A 22275-nucleotide genomic window follows, 5' to 3' on the forward strand; every position below is an offset into this window, starting at 1 on the left:
TGAAAATGCACCAGTTTGTTAATGTTTGTGTGCTGCACATCTGCCCTTTTTCAGTATCCATGTGCTATAGAAACGTAAAAAGTAATCAACAAAAATTAATATAACAGCTTCAAAAAAAAGAACAAATATCAAACACTGAACGTTTTGGGCTCAAAACCCTTATTCAGCCAACAACAAAAATCAATGAAAACATAGATACTTTACTAAAAAAAAACGAGATTGGTGACATTGACTGTACAATAACGAATTATGTTTTCATTGTTTGAAGCTTTTATATTCATATTTATTTATTGATTTTTACAGTCCACTTCTTCTTACAGCTTAGTATCACTTTGACTACAGACGTGTATATTTTATGTCTACTTTGTATGTAATTCCCTTATTCCCTTTGACCTCTATAGGTCTACTGGACTCCTGGCAGGAAAGGCAAGATGACAGCCGTGGATCATTTGTACGTCGGAGTTCCCAAGGGTCAGTGTTTTGGGTTGTTGGGTGTCAATGGAGCTGGAAAAACCACCACTTTTAAAATGTTGACAGGAGACGTTGGTGTCTCTGAAGGAGATGCTTATGTCAATCAATACAGGTTGGAGGCTTTCACATTTTGATAAAGAAACATAATGACAATATTTTTTACTCTGTGTGGCTATGTGGTCTTGTGGTATGACACTCGCAGTCCTTGGAAAAGGCTCTTTACTCACATTCTCTCACTGTACTCAGGTTTAAAATGAGTACCTGGTCGTTAACAGTGTTGTCTCTGTTAGAAAAAAATTGTAATATCGCCTAATATGCGTGATGTCCCGTCCTAAATGTTAAATGTTGCTGTTGGCCAGGGACCCTTGTTTGAAGCTTGAAGAAATAAATAAGAAGAAGAAATTGAATGAAAGGTTCAAGGCCAATCCCACATCTCTCATTCGTCTTTAGTGTTCATTCATCGTATTTTATTGATCAAGGGAAAACCGGAAACATTCACATTATCTGTCTTCATTTATAAAATTGAAGCTTCCATTCAATTTCCTATGTTCTTTATGTTGCATACATGACAGTTTAACATCTAGGTGATTCTCTACAAATTTACCAGCAGCTATAAGATTTTTTTTTTTTTTGCAACTGCCGAGCCACTATATTTCTAGAGGACTTCAGAAAATGCTCTCCTTCCATGCTGCATTGGATTTGGTAATTGATTTGAAAGAAATCATCTTGTTTCATTAAAAAGAAAAAAATAAAGACAACAAACGCCATTTTAATTCTAGAAAGAATTAAAATCTTTTCATGGAAGCATGACAATTTAAATATTTATGAAACCATTATTTTATAATGTGTCAATTTTTCACAACACATAATATGAGAATATTCTTTTATGTAACTTGTAGACTTAAAAAATTAAGTCAAAGGTTTTTATAAAATGATGTCTGAAAGAAAAAGTAAATGACATTTTTTGTGCAGCTATGTGGTTTTGTGGTATGGCATTCATTTTCTGTTCGGAAGGTCGGAAAGTCCTGGGTTTGAGTCTCGCTCAGCTCATAGTTGGGTCCTTGGAAAAGACTCTTTAATCACATTCTCTCACCATACTCAGGTGTAAAATGGGTACCTGGCCGTTACAGAATTGTCCCGGGCAGAAAATATTGTAATATAGCCTAACAAGTGTCATGTCTCTTTCTTCATGTTAAGTGTTGCTGTTGGTCAGGGGCCCTTTGTAAAGTGCTTTGAGCATGTTTAGTGGATATTGCGCTATATAAAAGCTCAACTTAAAAATAATAAATATAATAATGAATCTTTCTTGTCCTTTCAGCCAATTCACGTAGTGTCACAAATAGCCATGTCTTATTACACACAAACTAGACACATTACACTATAGATATATGAAATCGTACATTTTTCAAAGAAACAAGAAGTTAGTAAAGATATAAATTTTTCAACGGTTGCTTTTCCAACATTAATTCCAAATCGTAATGACTTATTCATTATTTATTTTTCTTGGACAATAGTGTGAGGAAAGACATGGTCCAAGTGCGGCGTTTCATGGGCTACTGCCCTCAGTTTGATGCCCTTGACCCCCTGCTGACTGGCCGAGAACATCTGGAGTTTTATGCCAGAGTGAGAGGCATTGAACCATTGAAGATAAAAAGTGTAAGGACATAGCTACCTTTTTTTAAACAGTCAGCCCCGTTAAATTATATCTACTTATCGAAGTGTCTCGGAGACTTATGTATTTTTATTTTTTTTTATTTCATTATACAATGAGATCTTTACATTTATGATTTATTCAATCATGAACAATTTTCAATTACCTCAGTAGACTATAATAAAGAGTTTTTTTACCTTTATTGTCTGAGGTTGTAAAATATTCAAAATAAGTCAATAACTGTTATAAAGATCATAGTAAAAGTCATTAGATATAAACATATCAAAATATTAGATTGAATCTTAACGTAAGGCGGAATTAGTAGTATATTTTAGTTCAATTCAAAGTGTCAAAAAAATAAACATCACATTGTTGCCTATTACTCCCCTTTGTTTGCATTATTTAACTGATTAAAAAAGTTTTGATATCTAAATTCAATACATGTTCAGTTCGGTGCAGAGCACAAAAGTATTTAAAAAGGAGAAGGTCAGCAATCATTAATTTTTCAATAAATAGACACTTACTTTGACCTTCAATATAAACTGTTTTAGTCAATAACATGATTACGTTATATGCGGTCTTGCATGCATTTTAAGCTTGAATGGGTTTTTTTTTTCCTATTAATGACTACTCTAGGTGTGTTATAATAGATATTTTAATATTTTTGACTTAACATTGTCGTAGATATTTTTTCATTACGTTAAAAAATGTGAAAAAAATTGTCTGTAATGGACACATTACAAGCTTTTTGAGATTTTGTAATTATAGCCTATTGTATAAAATATTTAAATGATTAGTCTTATATTCTGCCTTAAATTGACAAAACCTGTGAAAATGCGGAATACAAATGCCATCTATTATTATTATTATTTTCTTCTTCTTATTCTTCTTCTTCTTCTTCTTCTTCTTCTTCTTCTTCTTCTTCTTCTTCTTCTTCTTATTCTTATTATTATTATTATTATTATTATTATTATTATTATTATTATTGATAAAATAAGTGTTGATATTGTCGATGACTAATCCTACCCATACCATAATATCTGACATATCAGGTGGCTGCCTGGGCCATCCAGAAACTTGGCCTGACTCCCCATGCAGACAAGATATCCAGTGCTTACAGTGGGGGGAACAAAAGGAAATTGTCGACGGCCATTGCACTCATTGGAAATCCCCCCATCATTTTCTTGGTAAGATTTTCAAATCCACATTTAAAAATAGGAGATATTATATACGTTTTGTGTTGTTATGTGATCTTGTGGTAAGACACTCGCCTTCGGACAAAAAAGTCGGTGCATAGTTTTTGAGGCTTTGTACTCACATTCACTCACAATACTCAGTTGTAAAATGAGTATCTGGCCATTAACAGCCTTGTCGCTATGGGAAAAAATATAATTTGCCTAACAGGCTTGTCCTACATGATAAGTGTTGCTTTTGTCTTGGGACGTTTTGAGCATGTTATTGGATATTTCGCTATATATATGCTCTGGTTTTCTCAGTTTTGGATTTTAAAATTCGTTGAATTATTTTTAATAGTGATCCACGGTAAATCATTATTAATCCTATACCATTCTTTCATCTGTTTAGGATGAGCCAACAACAGGGATGGACCCATCGGCTAGAAGATTTTTATGGAACTGTATTAACAACATTGTCAAATCGGGACGATCTGTCATTCTAACATCACACAGGTGAGGAATGTAAATGTTGCTGCTCGAAGCTCGAAGAAATAAATAACAATGTGAAATTGAATGAAATCTTCAATTTAATATACGAAAACAGATAAAATGGACGTTTCTTGTTTACCCTTTATCAAAAAGGAGCATACTATTTCCTCCCCATCAATGTTTTTGTTTATTCATCTTAAAAATGCCACTACCACATTATCTCTGTCGTCTGTAGTGTTTCATTCATCCTGTTTTGTTGATAAGGGAAAACTCGAAATGTCCAGTTTATCTGTTTTCATATATTAAATTGAAGCTTACATTCAATTTTACATTGTTATTCACAGGTGATGAAGTAACTTAGTTATGATAAAAAAAAGAATACACTTTATGATAAAGATAAAGAATTCATGACTCAAAACAATTGAGATCTGAATTAGTAATCTTGATCACATTATGGTACCAATGGAATACCAGTGAGATTTTAGGTGGCCGTGGTTTTGTCATGTGCACCACCTCTTTGTTCTTATTTGATGATGGTATTGAAAGGTTTCTTTTCTTATTTGATGATAGAACTGAAAGGTTTCTTTTCTTATTTGATGATAGAACTGAAAGGTTTCTTTTCTTATTTGATGATAGAACTGAAAGGTTTCTTTTCTTATTTGATGATGGTATTGAAAGGTTTCTTTTCTTATTTGATGATAGAACTGAAAGGTTTCTTTTCTTATTTGATGATGGTAGTGAAAGGTTTCTTTTCTTTTTTGATGATGTGTATTGAAAGGTTTCTTTTCTTATTTGATGATGTGTATTGACAGGTTACAAGTAAGGCCAATCTTCCAAAACAACATTTATCTCTGTCTCACAACTTTTAGAATCAATATTATGTTGCTGCTTTGCTGAACAAGTTCATACAGGAATAACGCTCAAAGGAAAAAATAACAAATGGAAGCTTCAAGTTGATTTACAAAAACAGATTATATTTGAAGGCTGGTTTTCCAAATCTCCTTAAGTCCATTTTTCTACTTTTTGAGATTTTCCATCCATGAGAAAAATTGAAATGTAAATTATATTTTAAGAATCAAATTACACAAGACTTCCCTTAGGTTTGAATGAATTTGAAGTCTAAATATGATAAAATAATAGACGGAATGAGAAAATTTAGGGGAAATATAATCCTCAATATCTCAAAATGGGAAAAACCGAGTTAAAGAGTTTTGGAAAACCATTCTTCATTTGTAATATATCCAAGTTACTTATGAGACATAAGAGGCTTGTCATGAGACAATTGTGTTATTAAACCGTTGTAGCCTCTCTCTGGAGAAGAGTTCTAAAGGGTCTTTTGGCTGGTTATTACAGTATGGATGTTATTGGTTTCCCCTTTGTCAATGAAAAAACTAAGGATGTAGGATAGATTATACGAAGGCTTTATTTGCCTTAACAGTGCCATCCTCTCATCTCTCTTTAGAGTTTCATTCATCATGTTTTGTTGACAAAGTGGAAATCTGAAAGGTTCACATCATCCGTCCTCGTAAATTAAATCGAAGCCTTTATTTTATTGTTGTTATTTATTTCAGGAAAAAAAGAGTTTTCCATGAAAAGGAAAAATTAAAAGACTATTCCTTTACATCTGTTGTGGGTTGTTTTATCTTACTTGAAATCGGTTTCTACTTTTTTTTTGGTGCGGCTATGTGGTCTTGTGGTATGACACTCACTTTTGGATCGGAAGGTCGTGTCGAGCCTCACTCGGCGTATAGTTGAGTCCTTGGAGAAGGCTCTTTACTTGCATTCTCTCACCGTAATTAGGTGTAAAATGAGTACCTGGATGTTAACATCGTTGTCTCTGTCCGAAAAAATTGTAACATTGCCTAACAGGCGTCATGTTCTGTCCTAAATGTTAAATGTTGCTGTTGGCCAGGGACCCCTTGTAAAGCACTTTGAGCACATTTAGTTATTATTGTGCTTTATAAAAGCTCATTTTTTTTTTTTTTGTTTTTTTTTCAGCATGGAGGAATGTGAGGCGTTATGCTCACGTCTTGCTATCATGGTCAATGGATCGTTCCAGTGTCTTGGAAGCATTCAACATCTGAAAACAAGGTGAGTTAAAATTCTAATTAATCTTGTTTAAAAAAAAAAGATCTGAATAAATGTGTATGAACTAGTGCCAGACACAGCAGAAAAAAAAAATACAAGAAAAAAAACAAAATATCACCCCTCCCCCCCCCCCCCCCCCCTCGAAAAAGCTGATTTGATTCTTTTTATGAAGTCTTGGATATGAATCACTGCTAGTACTTGTTTGTTAAAATAAATATTCATAAAGAAATTGTTTCTACTTCCTTACATTATGCATTGCTCTCATTTTAGGTTTGGCAATGGCTACACCATTATTCTGCGAGTGAGTGGTCAAAACCCTGACCTAACATCCATCATGCATTACATCACAACCACTTTCCCATCTGCCAAGTTGAGAGAAAAACACCACAACATGCTGCAGGTATAGTATGAATGTTGATTCATATTATTCATTTATTAAAATTTTTGTTTGTTTTTTGTTGTTTGTTAGTTTTTGTGTTGTTTTATTGTAGGTTTTTTTTTTCCGTACACAAAATTCTCATGTTGGCTTTTATTAGTAGTTTTATGGAGAATAGGAACGTCCAATGACTTCATGTTACCCACCTTCTCAAAATGGTATTATGTCAGGTTGAATCGGACACTGAAAACTGAATTCAGAATTAAAATGATAATTAGTTTGAGTTTGTTCCAGTGTAAGAAATTGTATTTATTCTCCACCATAATGAAGTAGTGAAATAAATCCCAAGTTTGATATAAATGGCTATAAATTCAATTTCCACCAGCTGGTCCATTCCGACATCAAAAAGCTTTGAGTTTGAGATTGTGGGTTTTATATTATACATACAAATAGAAATGAGACAAATCAAAGGACGTTTCAATCTTAATCTTCGTCAGGAGATGACAGTTATAGAGATAGAATTTTAACATTATATAAGAATTAGCTTTTTTTTAAAAAAATAAAGCTTTCGTTTGGTAAATTGTTTAAATTGTATTTCCAAAATTATCTGACATCTCTCGTTGAAAACTAAGGTTGAAATGTTGTTGAAGGAATGAAGCGATGTCACTCAGCACTTTGTTATTATGTTTAGACAGTCAGCTAGTAATTAGTTCTCACTATATTGATATCAACTAGACTAACAACGTTAAAGGTTACACACAATTTTGTGTGTTGGTATGTTAAATTTGGCTGGTGGGTGTTGTTAGTATTTTACCCAAACGCCAGTAGAGACTGAATACAATTGTATTACTTAGAAGCTTATACCTCCAATAATTTGCTACATTATTTGACGTTTTTTTCCAGTATCAACTTGGAACCAACAACTTGTCCTTGAGTGAGCTGTTTAGTGGGATGGAGACTGCCAAGGTCAAGTTTGGGGTGGAAGATTACAGCGTATCCCAGACAACACTTGACCAGGTATGTCCCTGACAGGAAAATATCAATATTTTTCTCGGTCCTTACAATTGAGTAAAAAATCAAATGGGGTCCTTATAGCTCAGTTGGTAGAGCACTCGCTTTCACACACAGACTGTTCAAAATCAATCCTGGGGGGGCAGTCTGAGATTTTTTTCTGCCCCCCCCCCTTTCCCCCAGCAGTGATTGTGTAGCTGGGTCTGTTAGATCTGGTGGAAAGTACTTTGCACGAGTCCTATCCATAGAGTCGCATAACTCTGGAAAAATACGTATTTCAAATTTTGTCAGGAGAACTCATCCTTCAAATATCGATCGATTTAAATTACCCTCATCTCAACAAAAACTCTCAAACCTGGGACTTCATGTTAAATAAATTGAAGCCTCCATTCCATTTGGCTATTGTTATTTATATCTATTAATCCAGTAACTGAACTTGATGGTGGCTATGAAACCGTCCTTAGGGCAGAGGAAGACTTTCGAAGCTGGGCTGATGAAACGAATTTGGAGGTGTAGCCATACCCTACTACTACTACTATCCAGAGTAAATATTTGATGATATTATTTTCCTATAAATAAATTTGAGAAATAATAAATAATGATGATTTTAACTGTCTCTTCTGCCATCAGGTTTTCATCAACTTTGCCAAGAAGCAGACAGACATGCTTGATGATGAGTTGGATGAACAAGAAAACCCTGAGGACAATTACAATGATGACATCGATAATCTAAGTCGTGTCTATAACGCAGGTAAGAACATGATATTTATACGATTAAAAAAAAATATCTAGAGCATTTATATAGTGCTATATAGACTAAATGTGCTCAAAGCACTTTATAAAGGGATCCTGACCAACAGCAACATGTAACATGTAGAACGAGACAATACGTCTGTTAGGCGATATTACAATTTTTCCGACAGAGGCAATGCTGTTGACGGCCAGATACTCATTTTACACCTGAATACAGTGAGAGAATGTGAGTAAAGAGTCTTTTCCAAGGACTCAACTATGTGCTGAGTGAGGCTCGAACCCAGGACCTTCCAATCCGAAAGCGAGTGTCATACTTCAAGACCACATAGCCGCACATAGATTTCAAATTTAAAAAAAACAAACTACTTAGTAATGTGGCTACGTGGTCTTGTGGTATGACACTCGCTCTCAGATCGGAAGGTCATGGGTTCAACGACGCATAGTTGTTTCCTTCTTCACATTCTCTCACTGCACTCAGGTGTAAAATGAATACCTGGCTGTTAACAGCCTTGTCTTGTTGGAAAAAAATTGTTATCTTGCCCATGTTGCTGTTGGTCAGGGACCCTTTGTAAAGTGCTTTGAGCACATTGGGTGAATATTAAGCTATATACAAGCTCAAGTTTTTTCTAATGGAACTTGCTCGAATCTCTAGATTTTTTACAATTTCCTCTCCACATATTATATTTTATATTCAATCACTGTCAGGTAACAATAATGCAATTGTTATACTCGTACACAGCAATTTCACTCATTGTTCTAGAAAAAAAAAGGATATTTTATGGGGTTTTTTTCAACCTCACTGGTTAACTTGACTTGAGCGCAATATCTACTGAACGTGCCCAAAACGCTTTATAAAGGGTCCCTGAACAACAGCAACACATAACATGTAGAATGAGACATGGTGCCTATTAGGCGACATTACAATTTTTTTTCCGACATAGACAACATGGTTAACGGCCAGGTTCTCGTTTTACACCTGAGTTCGGTGAGAGAATGTAAGTAAAGAGCCTTTTAAGGACTCAACTATGTGCCAAGCAAGGCTCGAACCCAGGACCTTCCGATCTGAAATTGAGTGTCATACCACAAGACCTTATAGCCGCACAAGCCGGTTAAGATGATGGCAGATATCAACCAGATAGAATTGAAGGAGAGAAGGAGCAAACATACACTGAAGACCTTTAAAGGTATACCAGGATAAACCAGCATCCCAATTAAAGACCACCAAAAAAATAATCAAGAAAACAAGAAATGAGCGCTGCTATCAGCTACCCCTTTCACGAGTAAATACACACATTCAATCCTCTTTTAAAAGTACAATACTGTTGTAGAATTCCCTCCCCGACAACTATAGAAATTCTAACAATTGTAAGAAATTTACTTATCAGTTCGAAAACATGTGTGTCAGAGAAGGACATAATGATTGTGATACAGAGCCATAATCTAACACCATCCCACGCCACACAAATGTTGTGTCTATCTTCAGTGTTGAAGCTGTCACAGTATGGAATGAGTTGAATTGGTTTCCTATAGATAAAAGATGCCTATAAATTGTGTCGCATTATTTTTAATCAATAGCATAGACCAGTTAAAATTAATGAATTGGTAGCATTGATGTATATATATCTATATATATATATATATATATATTGGATTATTTCTTTTTATTATTTCTTTACACTTCTTCCTATCATGACAGAACAGACGAACCAATAATGTTAAAAGTTCTAGATTAAGATTTTAGTTTTATCATTATAGGCGTAAGTCATTTTATAGATAAGAGCTTCCAGTCTACTGGTGGGTTAGTGTTCATTTTCATATATGTGTATATGTGTGTTTTATCATGTTTCATTCACATACAAGATAATTTGACTTAATCAATAGATGGATTTGACTAGAAATTATAATATTAGTCAAAGTGTGTAATCTTTTGTTTTACAATTTATTTATTAAAAAGGCCTTTAATACTATGCAAATTTAGTAAGGTGCCATATAAATGTAAGTTTATTGTTATTATTTTAAGATTGTTTCTGTTCTTTCGGACTAAAAACAAACTCAAATTTAAAAATTCATTGTTGTGAGGTTGCGTTTTTTAATTTTTGAAAGCTCCTCAGATTGAATCCAAAAGAAAGAATTTCAACTACAGTTTGATTTGTTCCATTTGAGATTGATGTTGATTTGATCTGTTCCATTTGAGACAGATGTTGATTTGATTTGTTCCATTTTAAACAAATGTTGATTTGATTTGTTCCATTTGAAACAGATGTTGATTTGATTTGTTCCATTGGAGACAGATGTTAAATTCTGAAAACATGTGGGTCTGGTTTCTGCAGTTGCATTTGATTATTGTCATTGAAATTAATAAGTATCTGGTACGATTCATCTTTGTCTGTTTGCTGTCGCTCGCAACTGTAACTGTTTTGTATATATATTTTTTGTCAATTAATATATGACGAAGTTGTAGGTGCATGAGGAATGTTGAGCCCAAACTCTGTCAAAATGAATGAGAAATTTTCTGCTTATATCAGTAGTGATGGAGTTGTACACTAGGAATTGAAGCTGTAGAATCTGCTGTCTTCTTTTTTAAACTTTGATTTTATTTATTGTGTTGGTTGTTTCTTTGATTTATAATTGCATGGTTGTGTCCATTCTGTTTAAAAATACTTAACTAGAGCATTTATATACTGGAATATCCACTAAACATGCTCAAAGTGCTTTACAAGGGGTCCCTAGCCAACAGCAACACTTAACATGTAGGACGAGACATGATGCCTGCTAAGCGACATTTCGAATTTTTTCCTACAGAGACAACACTGTTAACGACCAGGTAATCATTTTACATCTGAGTACGATGAGAGAATGTGAGTAAAGAGAATTTTCCAAGGACTTAACTATGCGACGCTCAGAACCTGGACCTTTTGATTCGAATGCTAGTGTTATACCGCGAGACCACAAAGCAGCACAAGGTCAAGGACAGTTTTAAAAAAACAAAAAACAAAACAAAAACAAAAACAAACTTAAGCTTTTACATAGTGCAATATCCACTTAACATGCTCAAAGCGCTTTACAGTTTTATAACCTATCTTTGATGTATTGAATATATTTTTGCCATTGGATGAGAGGCTGATCAGTTGGTGTTTAATCACATAAATCAGTTGGGTTTTTCTTTTCTCCAATAGTGTAGATGCATGTTTTAATTGTTCATTTTGATTTGTTGATTGGAATAATATTCTATTCAGGTATGAGGCATATTGGCAATTGACTAAAAATAAACCTTTGAAAATAATAATATGGGGGCAGAGTATAAAAATAAATAAAATAATTCCCTTTATTCATCCCATAGGGGAAATTTATCTTTAGGGTCTATTCCAAGGGAAGACTGGAATAACCCAAGCGTCAGCCGCAGTGCAGCGCCGCAAATTGAGCTAGGGTGATGTGACTTGCTCAAGGTCAAACATCGCAGCGGCTGAAGATCGAACTCCATACCTGTTGGGTACGAAGCAAAGACCACAACGCTGAGCTACGCTGCCCCCTACATTGAATATTATTACTGTCAATGTGCATTTAAACAAAATGCGCATGAAATTTAACAGTGGGGCAACTAAAGACATGAAGAAAAAGCTCTTTTGTGTTGTAGTTTAGTTGTACTGACTTGAAAATCCTTTTCAGCTACTTCCAAATCATGGCCTTGGATCTGTCAGCACATTGATTCAATACCATTGTACCCTGCATGTCAATTACTGTACATTTATGTTTGGTGTTGGCTGAAGAATTTAAGCCTACAATTTAATTTTTAAAATTTATTTTTATATTTTATCTTAAGTTAAAGCTGTGTATTTTCAGTTTATATTAAATCAGCGGGTGGAGTGGCCGAGTGGTTAAGGCATTGTACTGTGACCTGGAAGGTCCCGGGTTCGATCCCTGTTTCGGGCACTTTCATTGTTTTTCCTTCGGCAAGATTATTTACCCCCAATTTGCTCACTTGGACAACATGGGTGATTCGTGTTGACATGAGACATCTTGTTTGATGAATTTTCTATATTCCTTCATGGAATTCCTAGGCGACAATATCTTCTGATGTTGTGGCGGAAGGGCATAATATAATATAATTAAATCAGTTTACTATTTCTAGATTCATTGTGTAAACTTAATGGAACTGGTTCAGACGTCCTATAATGTAAAAAAAAAAAATAGTGAAGAGAAAAGGTGATAAACTCGTTGAAAGTGCCTGCAACCCAATAATGACCTCAGAACCCATAGCTTATGCTTTTCATCTTCGCATTCGTCTTGCCTTTCAAGTGTTATGGTTTGACAACAATTAATACAAATACCATATCAAAAACTGTCATTTTCCCAAATATATCTAAGATTATATTAGTGTTTTAGGTTGCCAAATTAAATTGAAAGTATGGAAAGATAGTGACAGCTTAAATTTTGTTGAATAGCAAAATGTGTTGAGTTTGATTTTATAAAATTAAGGTTACGAAGAATTCTGATTTGGTCAGTATTTCAATTACAATCTCCAGATAGCAATGAGAGCTGCCTGAAGCCTGGGATTGTAAAAATACTAACAAAAAGGTGAAAATGCAAAGGATTCTGATGGAAGCAGAATAGATAATAGGACTTTTGCGTGAAAACCCTTCATCAGGAAAACAACGTTCAATGTTCCTTGGTTTGCTGTATTGCAGATGAAGGGTTTGCACCCGAAACATCCATTTTCTGTACAGTTTCCTTCAGAAGCATTTACATTTTCACCTTTTCGTCAGCAATTAATATCTTTGCTTTAATCTCCGCCCCTGTGATCTCTCGTATAATTTCAAACAAGGAAAATTATTCAAAATTATTTATAATTCAACAAATAGAATAGTGAAAACTGTTTTGTCACAAAATATAAAGATTTAAACAAATTATTTCTCTCATTGTTTCTAAGAGTTGTACTTTAAAAAAAATAATAAATACAATGTGCATGAGAGGGGGGGAGGGTGAGAATGTTTTATAACGAAATGTAATTTATTATTTTGTTTGTGAATTTTATACAATGCCCAAGACACACATTTTGCTTGTTACAGAGGACAGCTTGTTTATATATATATATATATATATATATATATATATATATATATATATATATATATATATATATATATATGTGTGTGTGTGTGTGTGAGTGTGTGTGTGTGTATGTCTGTGTGATATTGAACAAAGAGATCAAATCTCTTATTTATTTTGGGAAATGCTTTGGCTTTATATAAATTTGTATTTGTTTTTTGTTTTTGCAGATTCCCTTTCAACAGGCATGCCATCAGAATTTGATGAAGAGAGTGTTACAGGAAGTACATTTGAACTGATTCGGCCTGGCAGTGGACGAAGCCAGACCCATATCAACGGAAGGACCCATGTGACCAATGACGACATGGCTAATGTATCTGTTGCATAAATATTCTTTCTTTATGGGGTCTGTACAGGCTTGACAAAATGTCACACATCATGAAAGATAACGTTTCATCCAATATTAACAAAAGTTATTCAATCAACATAAAACATTGGGTGGTCTCTGTAATAATATGACGTTTGATAAATTTAATGATTTTAGACAATAACATCTGCTTAAGTTTGAATGGTTCATTTCTTGTAAAAAACAATACAAGAGAAAAAAATCAAGTTGTGAGTTATCCTAAGTTGTCAAGAATTGAAGGGGTTCTAATCTAACAAATCATATGACAGCCTTGTATCCTTTACCAAACATGTAAACAGTTATTTTTTTTATACATGCAAACCTTTCGATGTGTGTGACATTTTGCTTTCCTGTACAAATTGTGTATATTATACAAATACTTCCTTTCCCTGTTGTAGCTTCTCTTTGGTCAATGGTACAGCTTTTATATGTGCACATCTAATTTCAGTTCTGTCAGTTCTTGATTTTCATTTCAAAGTCTACCACACCTGTATTTATGTGTATAGTATAAATTTTATAAATTATATATAAAGTTGGTGCATTCCTCACTTCACACTCCCTGTGTAGTTCACACAATATTTCATCATCAAAAAAAACTGACAATAAATACTATTGGGGCCAGTCTAGTATGGAAATAATCTGAATTTCCTTTAGATTTTGAAAAAAAATCATTTTAAAACATCAAAAAATAGACACATTGACAAATTAATTGATGTAGAATTTTTTTTTAAAGTTTTGATATTGTGCTGAAAACATTTGTGAAAAATTATGAAAAACTAATTACAAATTTAAAAACTCTGCAATAAGTGTCAAAGTGTGAAGAAAACTAACTTAGTGCATCTATTGTCATCCAATCATTTGCTTTATCATCAGGACATAAACGTTGACGGCCCCGAATCAACATTAAAATTAGGAGAAATGATGTTTTAGGTTACAGTGTATTACAGTGTCAGACAGAGCATAATGAAAAATACAACACAAAAAAAAAGAAAAGGAAAGAAAATAAAATCCCCCAAAATTTATCTTACCCTGTCGAGGAAGGCTGATATTTTTTGGAGTTATTTTCTCTTGTATTTTTTTCTGCTTTGTCTGGTATAGTATCATTTAAAATTGTTCAGACTTTTATCTTGCACCAGATTTTCCCCCTTCCCAGTCCTAGGAATTATTATTCTGACCTAGAGCCAATGATTATGTCTAGATATTTTGAATTAACCAATCCCATCATTCCAAATAATTACATCTGTGCTTAGGTTGTAAATACATATTGCTGTGAGAGATGTAGATACTGACGGTTGTCGTAACGAGGAGGAGAAGGATGGTAATGGTGATGATGATGATGATGATGATGGTGGTGGTGATGATAACAGTGTGATTATGATGGTGGTAGCCACGATTACCATATTGAATTGGAAGACTGTACTGTTGGTGACATTAATTAAAATAACAATTCTTTCAACCATTTAATAAAGATAATCTCATCACGTTTTGCTTTTCTAGAAATCTGCTCAAGTCGCTTCATTCTACAGGCTTTTGATAAAATCTTAACACCTAATTGATTTGGTCAAATTTGTTTGGCATTCCATGTCCAGTCTGATAATCTCTTGTTATTGAAGAGTATGTTATATTTCAAAACTTTTTACCCCAAACTTTTGATTCATTGGCTTAAAACGTATGGTGTGATTCCCCCTCCCAAATTCCCCCATCTTCTCATCCTGTTAACTATTCAATAAGATTGACAGCTCACATGAAAGGTACAGTTTTCAAAATTTGAATTAATTTGTTATAAGTCCAGTATGAAAATTTTGTTTTTACCAATAACTGCCTCGTTGTTTGTTTGTAGTTTCAACAATTCTGATAATTTATTCATTGCAATGTAATTTTCTCTCTTCTTTTTTATGATATATAAACGTTATTAATTTTAAAAGTTGGATAAAATTAATAAAACCTTTATAAAAATATCTTAACAATAAGCATATATAATGTAATTATTTTGCTTTTGAAGAACACAAAAAAAAAGAGAGAAACATCCGTTTCTCTCTGTAAAACTATTGTTAAATTATTACATTTCATCTAAGGATTGCAAACTTATCACTCATTTTCCTGTCTACATGCAATGTCATGGTGAGTTGTTATTCCTTAATCCACATTCCCAAATCCCCAGAGTTTTCTTGTTGCAACTGATAATCGATAAGTATTGAATTGTAAGCTTCAATTTATTAGAGGAAGACAGATACTGTGGACGTTTCGAGTTTCCCCTTTATCAACAAAACACTATGAATAAAACACTAAGGACGATTGAGATATCTCATTCGTCCTTAGTGTTTTATTCATCATGTTTTGTTGATAAAGGGGAAACCTGAAACATCCTAAGTATCTGTCTTCGTGGAATAAATTGAAGCTTACAATTCAATACTTATCGTTATTATTTTCCACTGTTTTCTTGTAAATTGAAAGGGTCATGTATGTCTTTTAAACATGTCTCTTGACACCCAGTCCTCAAATTGAATGAGTAAAACCTCTTGAATAGAACTATTACAATATTCACGAGGTCTGCTTACAATACAGCTACTTTCTATGATATTAGTTTGTACACTACAAACTGTTTTGCCTGTAATATACTTTGTCGCCTTTTCCACAACTGTTTATGAACATAATGTTATAAGAGATTTTAAAATAATTTTTGTTGATGACTTCATTCCTGTTGATCTCCACTTTTTAATGATTATTTTAGGTGATAAAATTATTTATTTTCTAAATAACAGATTGTTTAGAAAAAAAGATTTATGGTGAATAAATCTATTAAACTTGTGATAAAGTTTTTGATGTAAAATAGAATGATTTAAAAACAACTGATAAGAACATGTATCCAAAAAGGTGAAAGATTTTCATTATTATTCTACCCCTCCTCTTAAATAATAATGATTAACTGATATCAAGTTTACAATAATAATTTGTGACATCAGAGTATCAAGCTATTCACTTAAAAATCACAAAACTTTGTTCCTAACACACACTCACAAGTTCATGCAGCATTTGGAAACACGTCTGGAATTCCAAAAAGCAAGAGTGTAGGAATTGTATATTATACAATGACGATTGTTACCACATAATTATCTTCACCATTCTCAGGTTTAAAATGAGTACCTGGCCGTTAACAGCGTTGTCTCCACCTGAAAAAGATTGTAATATCTCCTAACACGTGTCATGTCTCGTCCTACATGTTAAGCGTTGCTGTTGGCCAGGGACCCCTTGTAAAGTGCTTTGAGCATGTTGAGTGGATATTGCGCTATATAAAAGCTCAAAGCAAAGCTCCATTTATTAGGTTTTTCACAATTGAATTTAACCTTAAATTAAAAAAAAAATCAGGAATTTCATTTCTTACATTATGTGGTCTCAGAATTAAATTTGCAGCCATGTACTTACGTATATGATTTGATTTTATATAGAATACTAATTGCCAATTATATTTTAATGAGGTAATATGAAGATAAATTAGATATTTATATATGACTATGTCAGACAAAGGTAGTAGAAAATTAAAAGGAAAAAAAATCACCTATAAAAATGCAATCTTCTGAGGTTGACTTTTTGGGATGACTTTCTTGTTTTTTTGGGGTTTTTTTTTCATCTGCCTTATCTGACACACTCTTTTGTTTCAAAACATACTGTACACGCTCTCTCTCTTTTTTTTTTTTCTACATAGATCTGATTATTATTGTATCGATTACAAATTTTATTAAAGAATTTAAGTTCTATTTTACTCAAAAGCAATATAATATATACTCAAATAGATTTTTGTGGTACACATAAAAAAGCCAAATTTTATAATAAGTGAATCAAATATAGAAAAAGAGCATTAAAAACTTGAAGATAAAGGCTGTTGTGTTCTCTTTTTTATAATAACAAACTTTATAATGATGAATCGTAAGATAGTTTCGTTGTTTCAAAAATGTTGAAAATGATTTTTGCTTAAATCCGATACTTGCTGGTGTATCGAAGTAAAATATCGATAATGTTGTATCAATTGTCTTCAAGTCTTGCTGTGATAAATTGTGCATAATATTTTTATTTGATTAGCTCTCACGACCATTTGCTGTATTAAATAATAATGCAATAAAGTTCACATTTCATTTCAGTTGCATCCTTGAATGTTTTGTCTTTAAATAGATTGAATCGTTGGTTTCCGTTTACTGCCTTGTAACCACGGCTTTGCTTACACTGTCCTCTCTCTTTCTCTCTCTCTCTCTCTCTCTCTTTCTCTCTCTCTCTCTCTCTCTCTCTCTCTCTCTCTCTCTCTCTCTCTCTCTCTCTCTCTCTCTCTCTCTCTCTCTCTCTCTCTCTCTCTCTCTCTCGCTCCCTTTCTCTCTCTCTCTCTCTCTCTCTCTCTCTCTCTCTCTCTCTCTCTCTCCCTTTCTCTCTCTGTCTGTCTCTCTCTCTCTCTCTCTCTCTCTCTCTCTCTCTCTCTCTCTCATTTATATATATATATATATATATATATATATATATATATATATATATATTATATATATATATATATATATAAATACCTAGCTCATTTTATTTTGGGGTTGATGATTTACGTAAATATCAAATCAATTCCGTTGTCATTTAGCTTGGGAGATATTTCTTTCTAAAATTTGATATTTTGAACTTCCAAAAGACAATTTTTTCTCACTCTTTTTGATATTGTATTTATATTGTACTTCTATACGATCCAAACTGGACGCTACGCTACCCTTCTCAAATTCTCATCCACTGGGGTTACCTATGGACTGACTAAGATGTCTTGATGTAGAATTATATCTTTTTAAAATTGATGTTTTGTAATCAATAAAGCCGTATAATTTTGGGGTCACCCAAGTACAGCCCAATTATTCTACATCTTTTCTCTAAAATGAGTTTAATTTTCAATCAAATAAGCACTTCTTGTCTTTCTTTTGACTCTGAACCTTATGTATCTTTTAAAAAAGTTGATTCTGCCGTACTTTGAAAAACTAAAAATGTAAAATTTGGGCCAGAAAACTCGTCCTTTAAATATAGATCGACTAAAATGACACTTATCGTGGAATAAAACTCCCAAACCTGGGACTTCATGGAAGTCTACAAGAAAGTTCTAGTTCTGAGAGCTTTTGTCAAGATAGGTCATTTTAATGGTGTTTCATCAAGTCCGATCATGTTTTGAGATTAGAGCTTGAGCTTTTATATAGAGCAATATCTACTGAGTGCCCAATGTGTTCAAAGTGCTTTACAAGGGGTCATAAGCCAATATTAACACTTAAAATATTATTATAGTTATAATAATATTTTAAGTGTTATAGGAGGAGGCATGACGCCTGTGATACACCATTACAACTTTTTTTTAAACCGACAGAGACAAAGCTGTTACTGGCCAGCTAGGAATGTCACACTTGAGAATGAGGGTAAAGTCTTATCAATATGGACTCAACTCTAAGTCACTCAAAACGGGACTCAAACCAAGGACTTATCGGTCCAAAGGCGAGAATCATACCATACAAGACCGCCGCAAAGGGGATATAGGATAATATATACCATAAATAAAACTTTGCTTAAGCATTCATGCAATCTATCTTTTTCTTGGCTTGCATTGCTTTTTTTTCTTTCTTTTATTTAAGACACTCTGAGAAATATTTTTTACTGGGCATTATGGCAATTAGGAAAAGATTTGAGATTGTCTGGTCATTTATTGTACACGCAAGTCACTGATAAATACAGAGGAAAAAAAATTATGAATTATTTCACTGTATTAATGAACAATAGCAAAACAAAACAAAACAAAACGTATTTAAAAATGGAAATAATTTGAAAACTGTTCACCGTGTCTGTTCAGATAAAAAAAAGAAGAATATTGTAATTTGACACAAGAATCGTCGGAGCTTTGCAGTTGCAATCAAGTAGTTAAAAGCTGGTAACAGAATAAGTATTACTATGCATCCAAATCAGATTGAAAAATGTAAAAAAATAAATAAATAAATTAAGTACACTCCAGTACGTTTTTCTCGAGCATTCGATCTCCTCTAACTCTTGAATGTCTCGAATTCCTTCCTTATTGTTCTTTGTACAACGCACGGAGGAAATAAACTACTTTCGTGACTCTGTGGTACTTTTTTTTTTTTTTTTTTCATATCCCGAGAGGTTCGAGGAAACCGTGCTCGAGTTTATTGATAGTTGTGATAAGCAGATTGAATTAACTCTTGTTTTGAAGGATATTTTAATCAGTTACCTGCCGTAATCTGGTAATCTGGACAAACTCGTGATTAATCATTTAAACATATTTGGTCAGAAAACTCGGACTTTTCTGGCCTAATTTTTTAACATGTCTTTTTTTCCCCCCAGACCTGGTTAAAGGAATTAATAGTCTCTTATAATCTTTTGTTTATTTCCAGGAATCCGTCAAGTTGTGAGGTCCACAGACAGGATTTGACAAGTCTGTAAAATAAGCACATAAATGAAACATTTTGGTCATGCGTCACCTGATATCAATTTCTTTTATTGTTGATTTGGGGACACAGCTGGACTCGTGATGTAGAAATAAAGTTTGTTACAGCAATATTAAACTATAATATCAACATTCAAGTAGTATAAAATGATGTCATGTGAGATTGATTGGAAATTCAGTGACATATTTACAAGAGCTACAAGGGAACATCTCGTCTTTCATCCTAACCAGGTTGGGTTCGACTCCTACTCTAACCTGAAAAAAAGATGTCCTACGTTTGGTCACCAAGAGAACTGAAATAGCCATGCGATTTAAGTATCTCTAGTGACAATCGGGGAAACGATTGGAGGGAATAAAATGAGCTGGGCCGTTTAATTTGTTGTTGTTGTTGTTTTTTGTTTTTTTTTTTAAGATTTATTTTTTAAAAGTTGTTCCTAATTTTGGATGTGTTCTCTTATTCTTACATATTTCAAGTCTTTCCATTATTAAAGTATGACGTTTTAGTATAATACACTGCCGATGACTTTGGAATTCTCATGATATAATATGTCAATAAAAGCTAAAGGAAACTCTTTGTCTAAATTGATTTTGAATAAACAATGTAAAGCTTATATTTAAAAAAAAAAGAAAGATTATAAAAGGAAAAACAATTATATCTACGATTTGATCAACTGTGAACGTTTTGTTATTTAATTTATGCTTCCCAATATGAACTATAGTGGAATATTGATAAAGCTGACACTGTCAGAGCAAAAAGTTTGGCTGACTTTAAGCAAGGTTGACTTTATCCATCATCAATGGAAAATACTCAGATGAAGAAAAGAAAACATTGGGCCAACAAGAGGTGTTGACTTAAGGCATAAGTTGATTATAATAGTGTTGACTTCATGCGAATTCCACTGTATTTTCTCTTTGTTGCTCATTACATATTTAGATAAGACGGATATCACTATGAATGACAATTTTAAAATTTATATAAACAAAAGAAGAGTGAGGGGGAAGAACATTGAAGTAAGTTAATTGATTTATAATAATAAAAAACCCCAACCAAAGTCTATAGTCCCCCCCCCCCCCCCCCCCCCCCCCCCCGATGTTGTCATTTGTAGCTTTCTATTCTGGAATGATATGACTTGGTTTCACTCGATCTCAAGTAAGTATTGGATTTACAGATTGCTTATGATATTTTAAAAATCACTTATAATAGAGTAAAGTTATATTTGATATAGTGTTATAATATGTGCTTTGTAAATAACGTGCAAAGTTTGTGCATTTTTATATGTAGAGTCTACTAAATTTTATTTACATTATTTGTACTTAATAAACTATGTGACTCCAACTTCAATACGGTATTATCTATGTCGGGTCAAACAAATGCTAAAAAGTGGGTTTATAGTTAAAAGATCAAAACAATAACAAAAGAAATGTTAATTCATTACAGTTGAAGTTTTATTCACCCACCACAATCAAACACAAAACTGAAATAAATTTTTATGGGGTTTTTTTTTTGTTCTGTTTTATCTTGTTTGTTTGTTGGGTTTTTTTTTTCTATTGGATTAAAGCATGGTTATAGGGTTACAAACACAGCTCTTAATTAAAATTTCCACGAGCTTGCCGAATGAAAATCTTAAATTAAAACGAGTGTTTATAGCCCAGTAAACGTAATTTAATATATTATAATAAAACATCCCTTCTCATCCAAAATAATTCATAAATTAAATGATTCTTAAGAATTAAGAAGAATGAAGGCAAAACAGTCGATTGAATTGGAAATGTCAACTATCTATCTAACTCTGCCCCCCCCCCTCTCTCTCTCTCTCTCTCTCTCTCTCTCTCTCTCTCTCTCTCTCTCTCTTTCTCCCTCTATCTCGTTCAGTTGTGTAATTACGTAATCACATTTTGCGCAGATCATTAAGCACGATTGATGACTCATGACCGTGCATCTAGGATTATTTATGCATGATTACGTCACAAAGAAAATGATAGACAAAAAACAGCGACATCTATATGAAGTCCTAGACAAAAACAAATAGGAGTGTAATGACATCTATTCACACCGGCACGATACCAGTTAGAAGAAGTGGAGTCACACGTTATGATGCCTGTGATAATCTGGAAGTGGATCTTGACATTTCTTGCTAAATCTGAAAATACGTTATGAGTGATTATATAAGCAGATGTTTACATTCCATCCATATTCCATGAATACAACCACCAAATCTCTCTCTCTCTCTCTCTCTCTCTCTCTCTCTCTCTCTCTCTCTCTCTCTCTCTCTCTCTCTCTCTCTCTCTCTCTCTCTCTCTCTCTCTTCTATGGTTAATTGATATTGTGTCTTTCATTGTTGTTGACATTAT

At 33.3% G+C, this 22275-nt stretch overlaps 1 protein-coding gene across 13 annotated transcripts in view; it reads left to right on the forward strand.

Annotated features, from left to right (window-relative positions):
• The window catches only part of LOC144963302 (phospholipid-transporting ATPase ABCA1-like), an 88166-nt gene extending 67613 nt beyond the window's left edge, over nucleotides 1–20553 (forward strand). For 12 of the 13 annotated variants that reach the window (XM_078897205.1, XM_078897212.1, XM_078897209.1 and 9 more), the window contains 10 exons: nucleotides 402–583; nucleotides 1986–2127; nucleotides 3175–3309; nucleotides 3707–3810; nucleotides 5785–5877; nucleotides 6145–6274; nucleotides 7154–7267; nucleotides 7892–8012; nucleotides 13291–13433; nucleotides 19871–20553. In XM_078897205.1, coding sequence (XP_078753331.1) covers nucleotides 402–583; nucleotides 1986–2127; nucleotides 3175–3309; nucleotides 3707–3810; nucleotides 5785–5877; nucleotides 6145–6274; nucleotides 7154–7267; nucleotides 7892–8012; nucleotides 13291–13433; nucleotides 19871–19888 — 1182 coding nt within the window. In that variant the 3' untranslated portion in view covers nucleotides 19889–20553. Of the gene's footprint in view, nucleotides 1–401; nucleotides 584–1985; nucleotides 2128–3174; nucleotides 3310–3706; nucleotides 3811–5784; nucleotides 5878–6144; nucleotides 6275–7153; nucleotides 7268–7891; nucleotides 8013–13290; nucleotides 17602–19870 lie in introns of those variants that run through there. The other variant, XM_078897219.1, reaches the window with a different exon arrangement.
• Nucleotides 20554–22275: the final 1722 nt, after the last annotated feature.

Source organism: Berghia stephanieae, chromosome 1 (assembly GCF_034508935.2).
Source record: "Berghia stephanieae isolate SIO BIC M18660-M18661 chromosome 1, UCSD_Bste_1.3, whole genome shotgun sequence".
Lineage (NCBI taxonomy): Eukaryota > Metazoa > Mollusca > Gastropoda > Nudibranchia > Aeolidiidae > Berghia > Berghia stephanieae.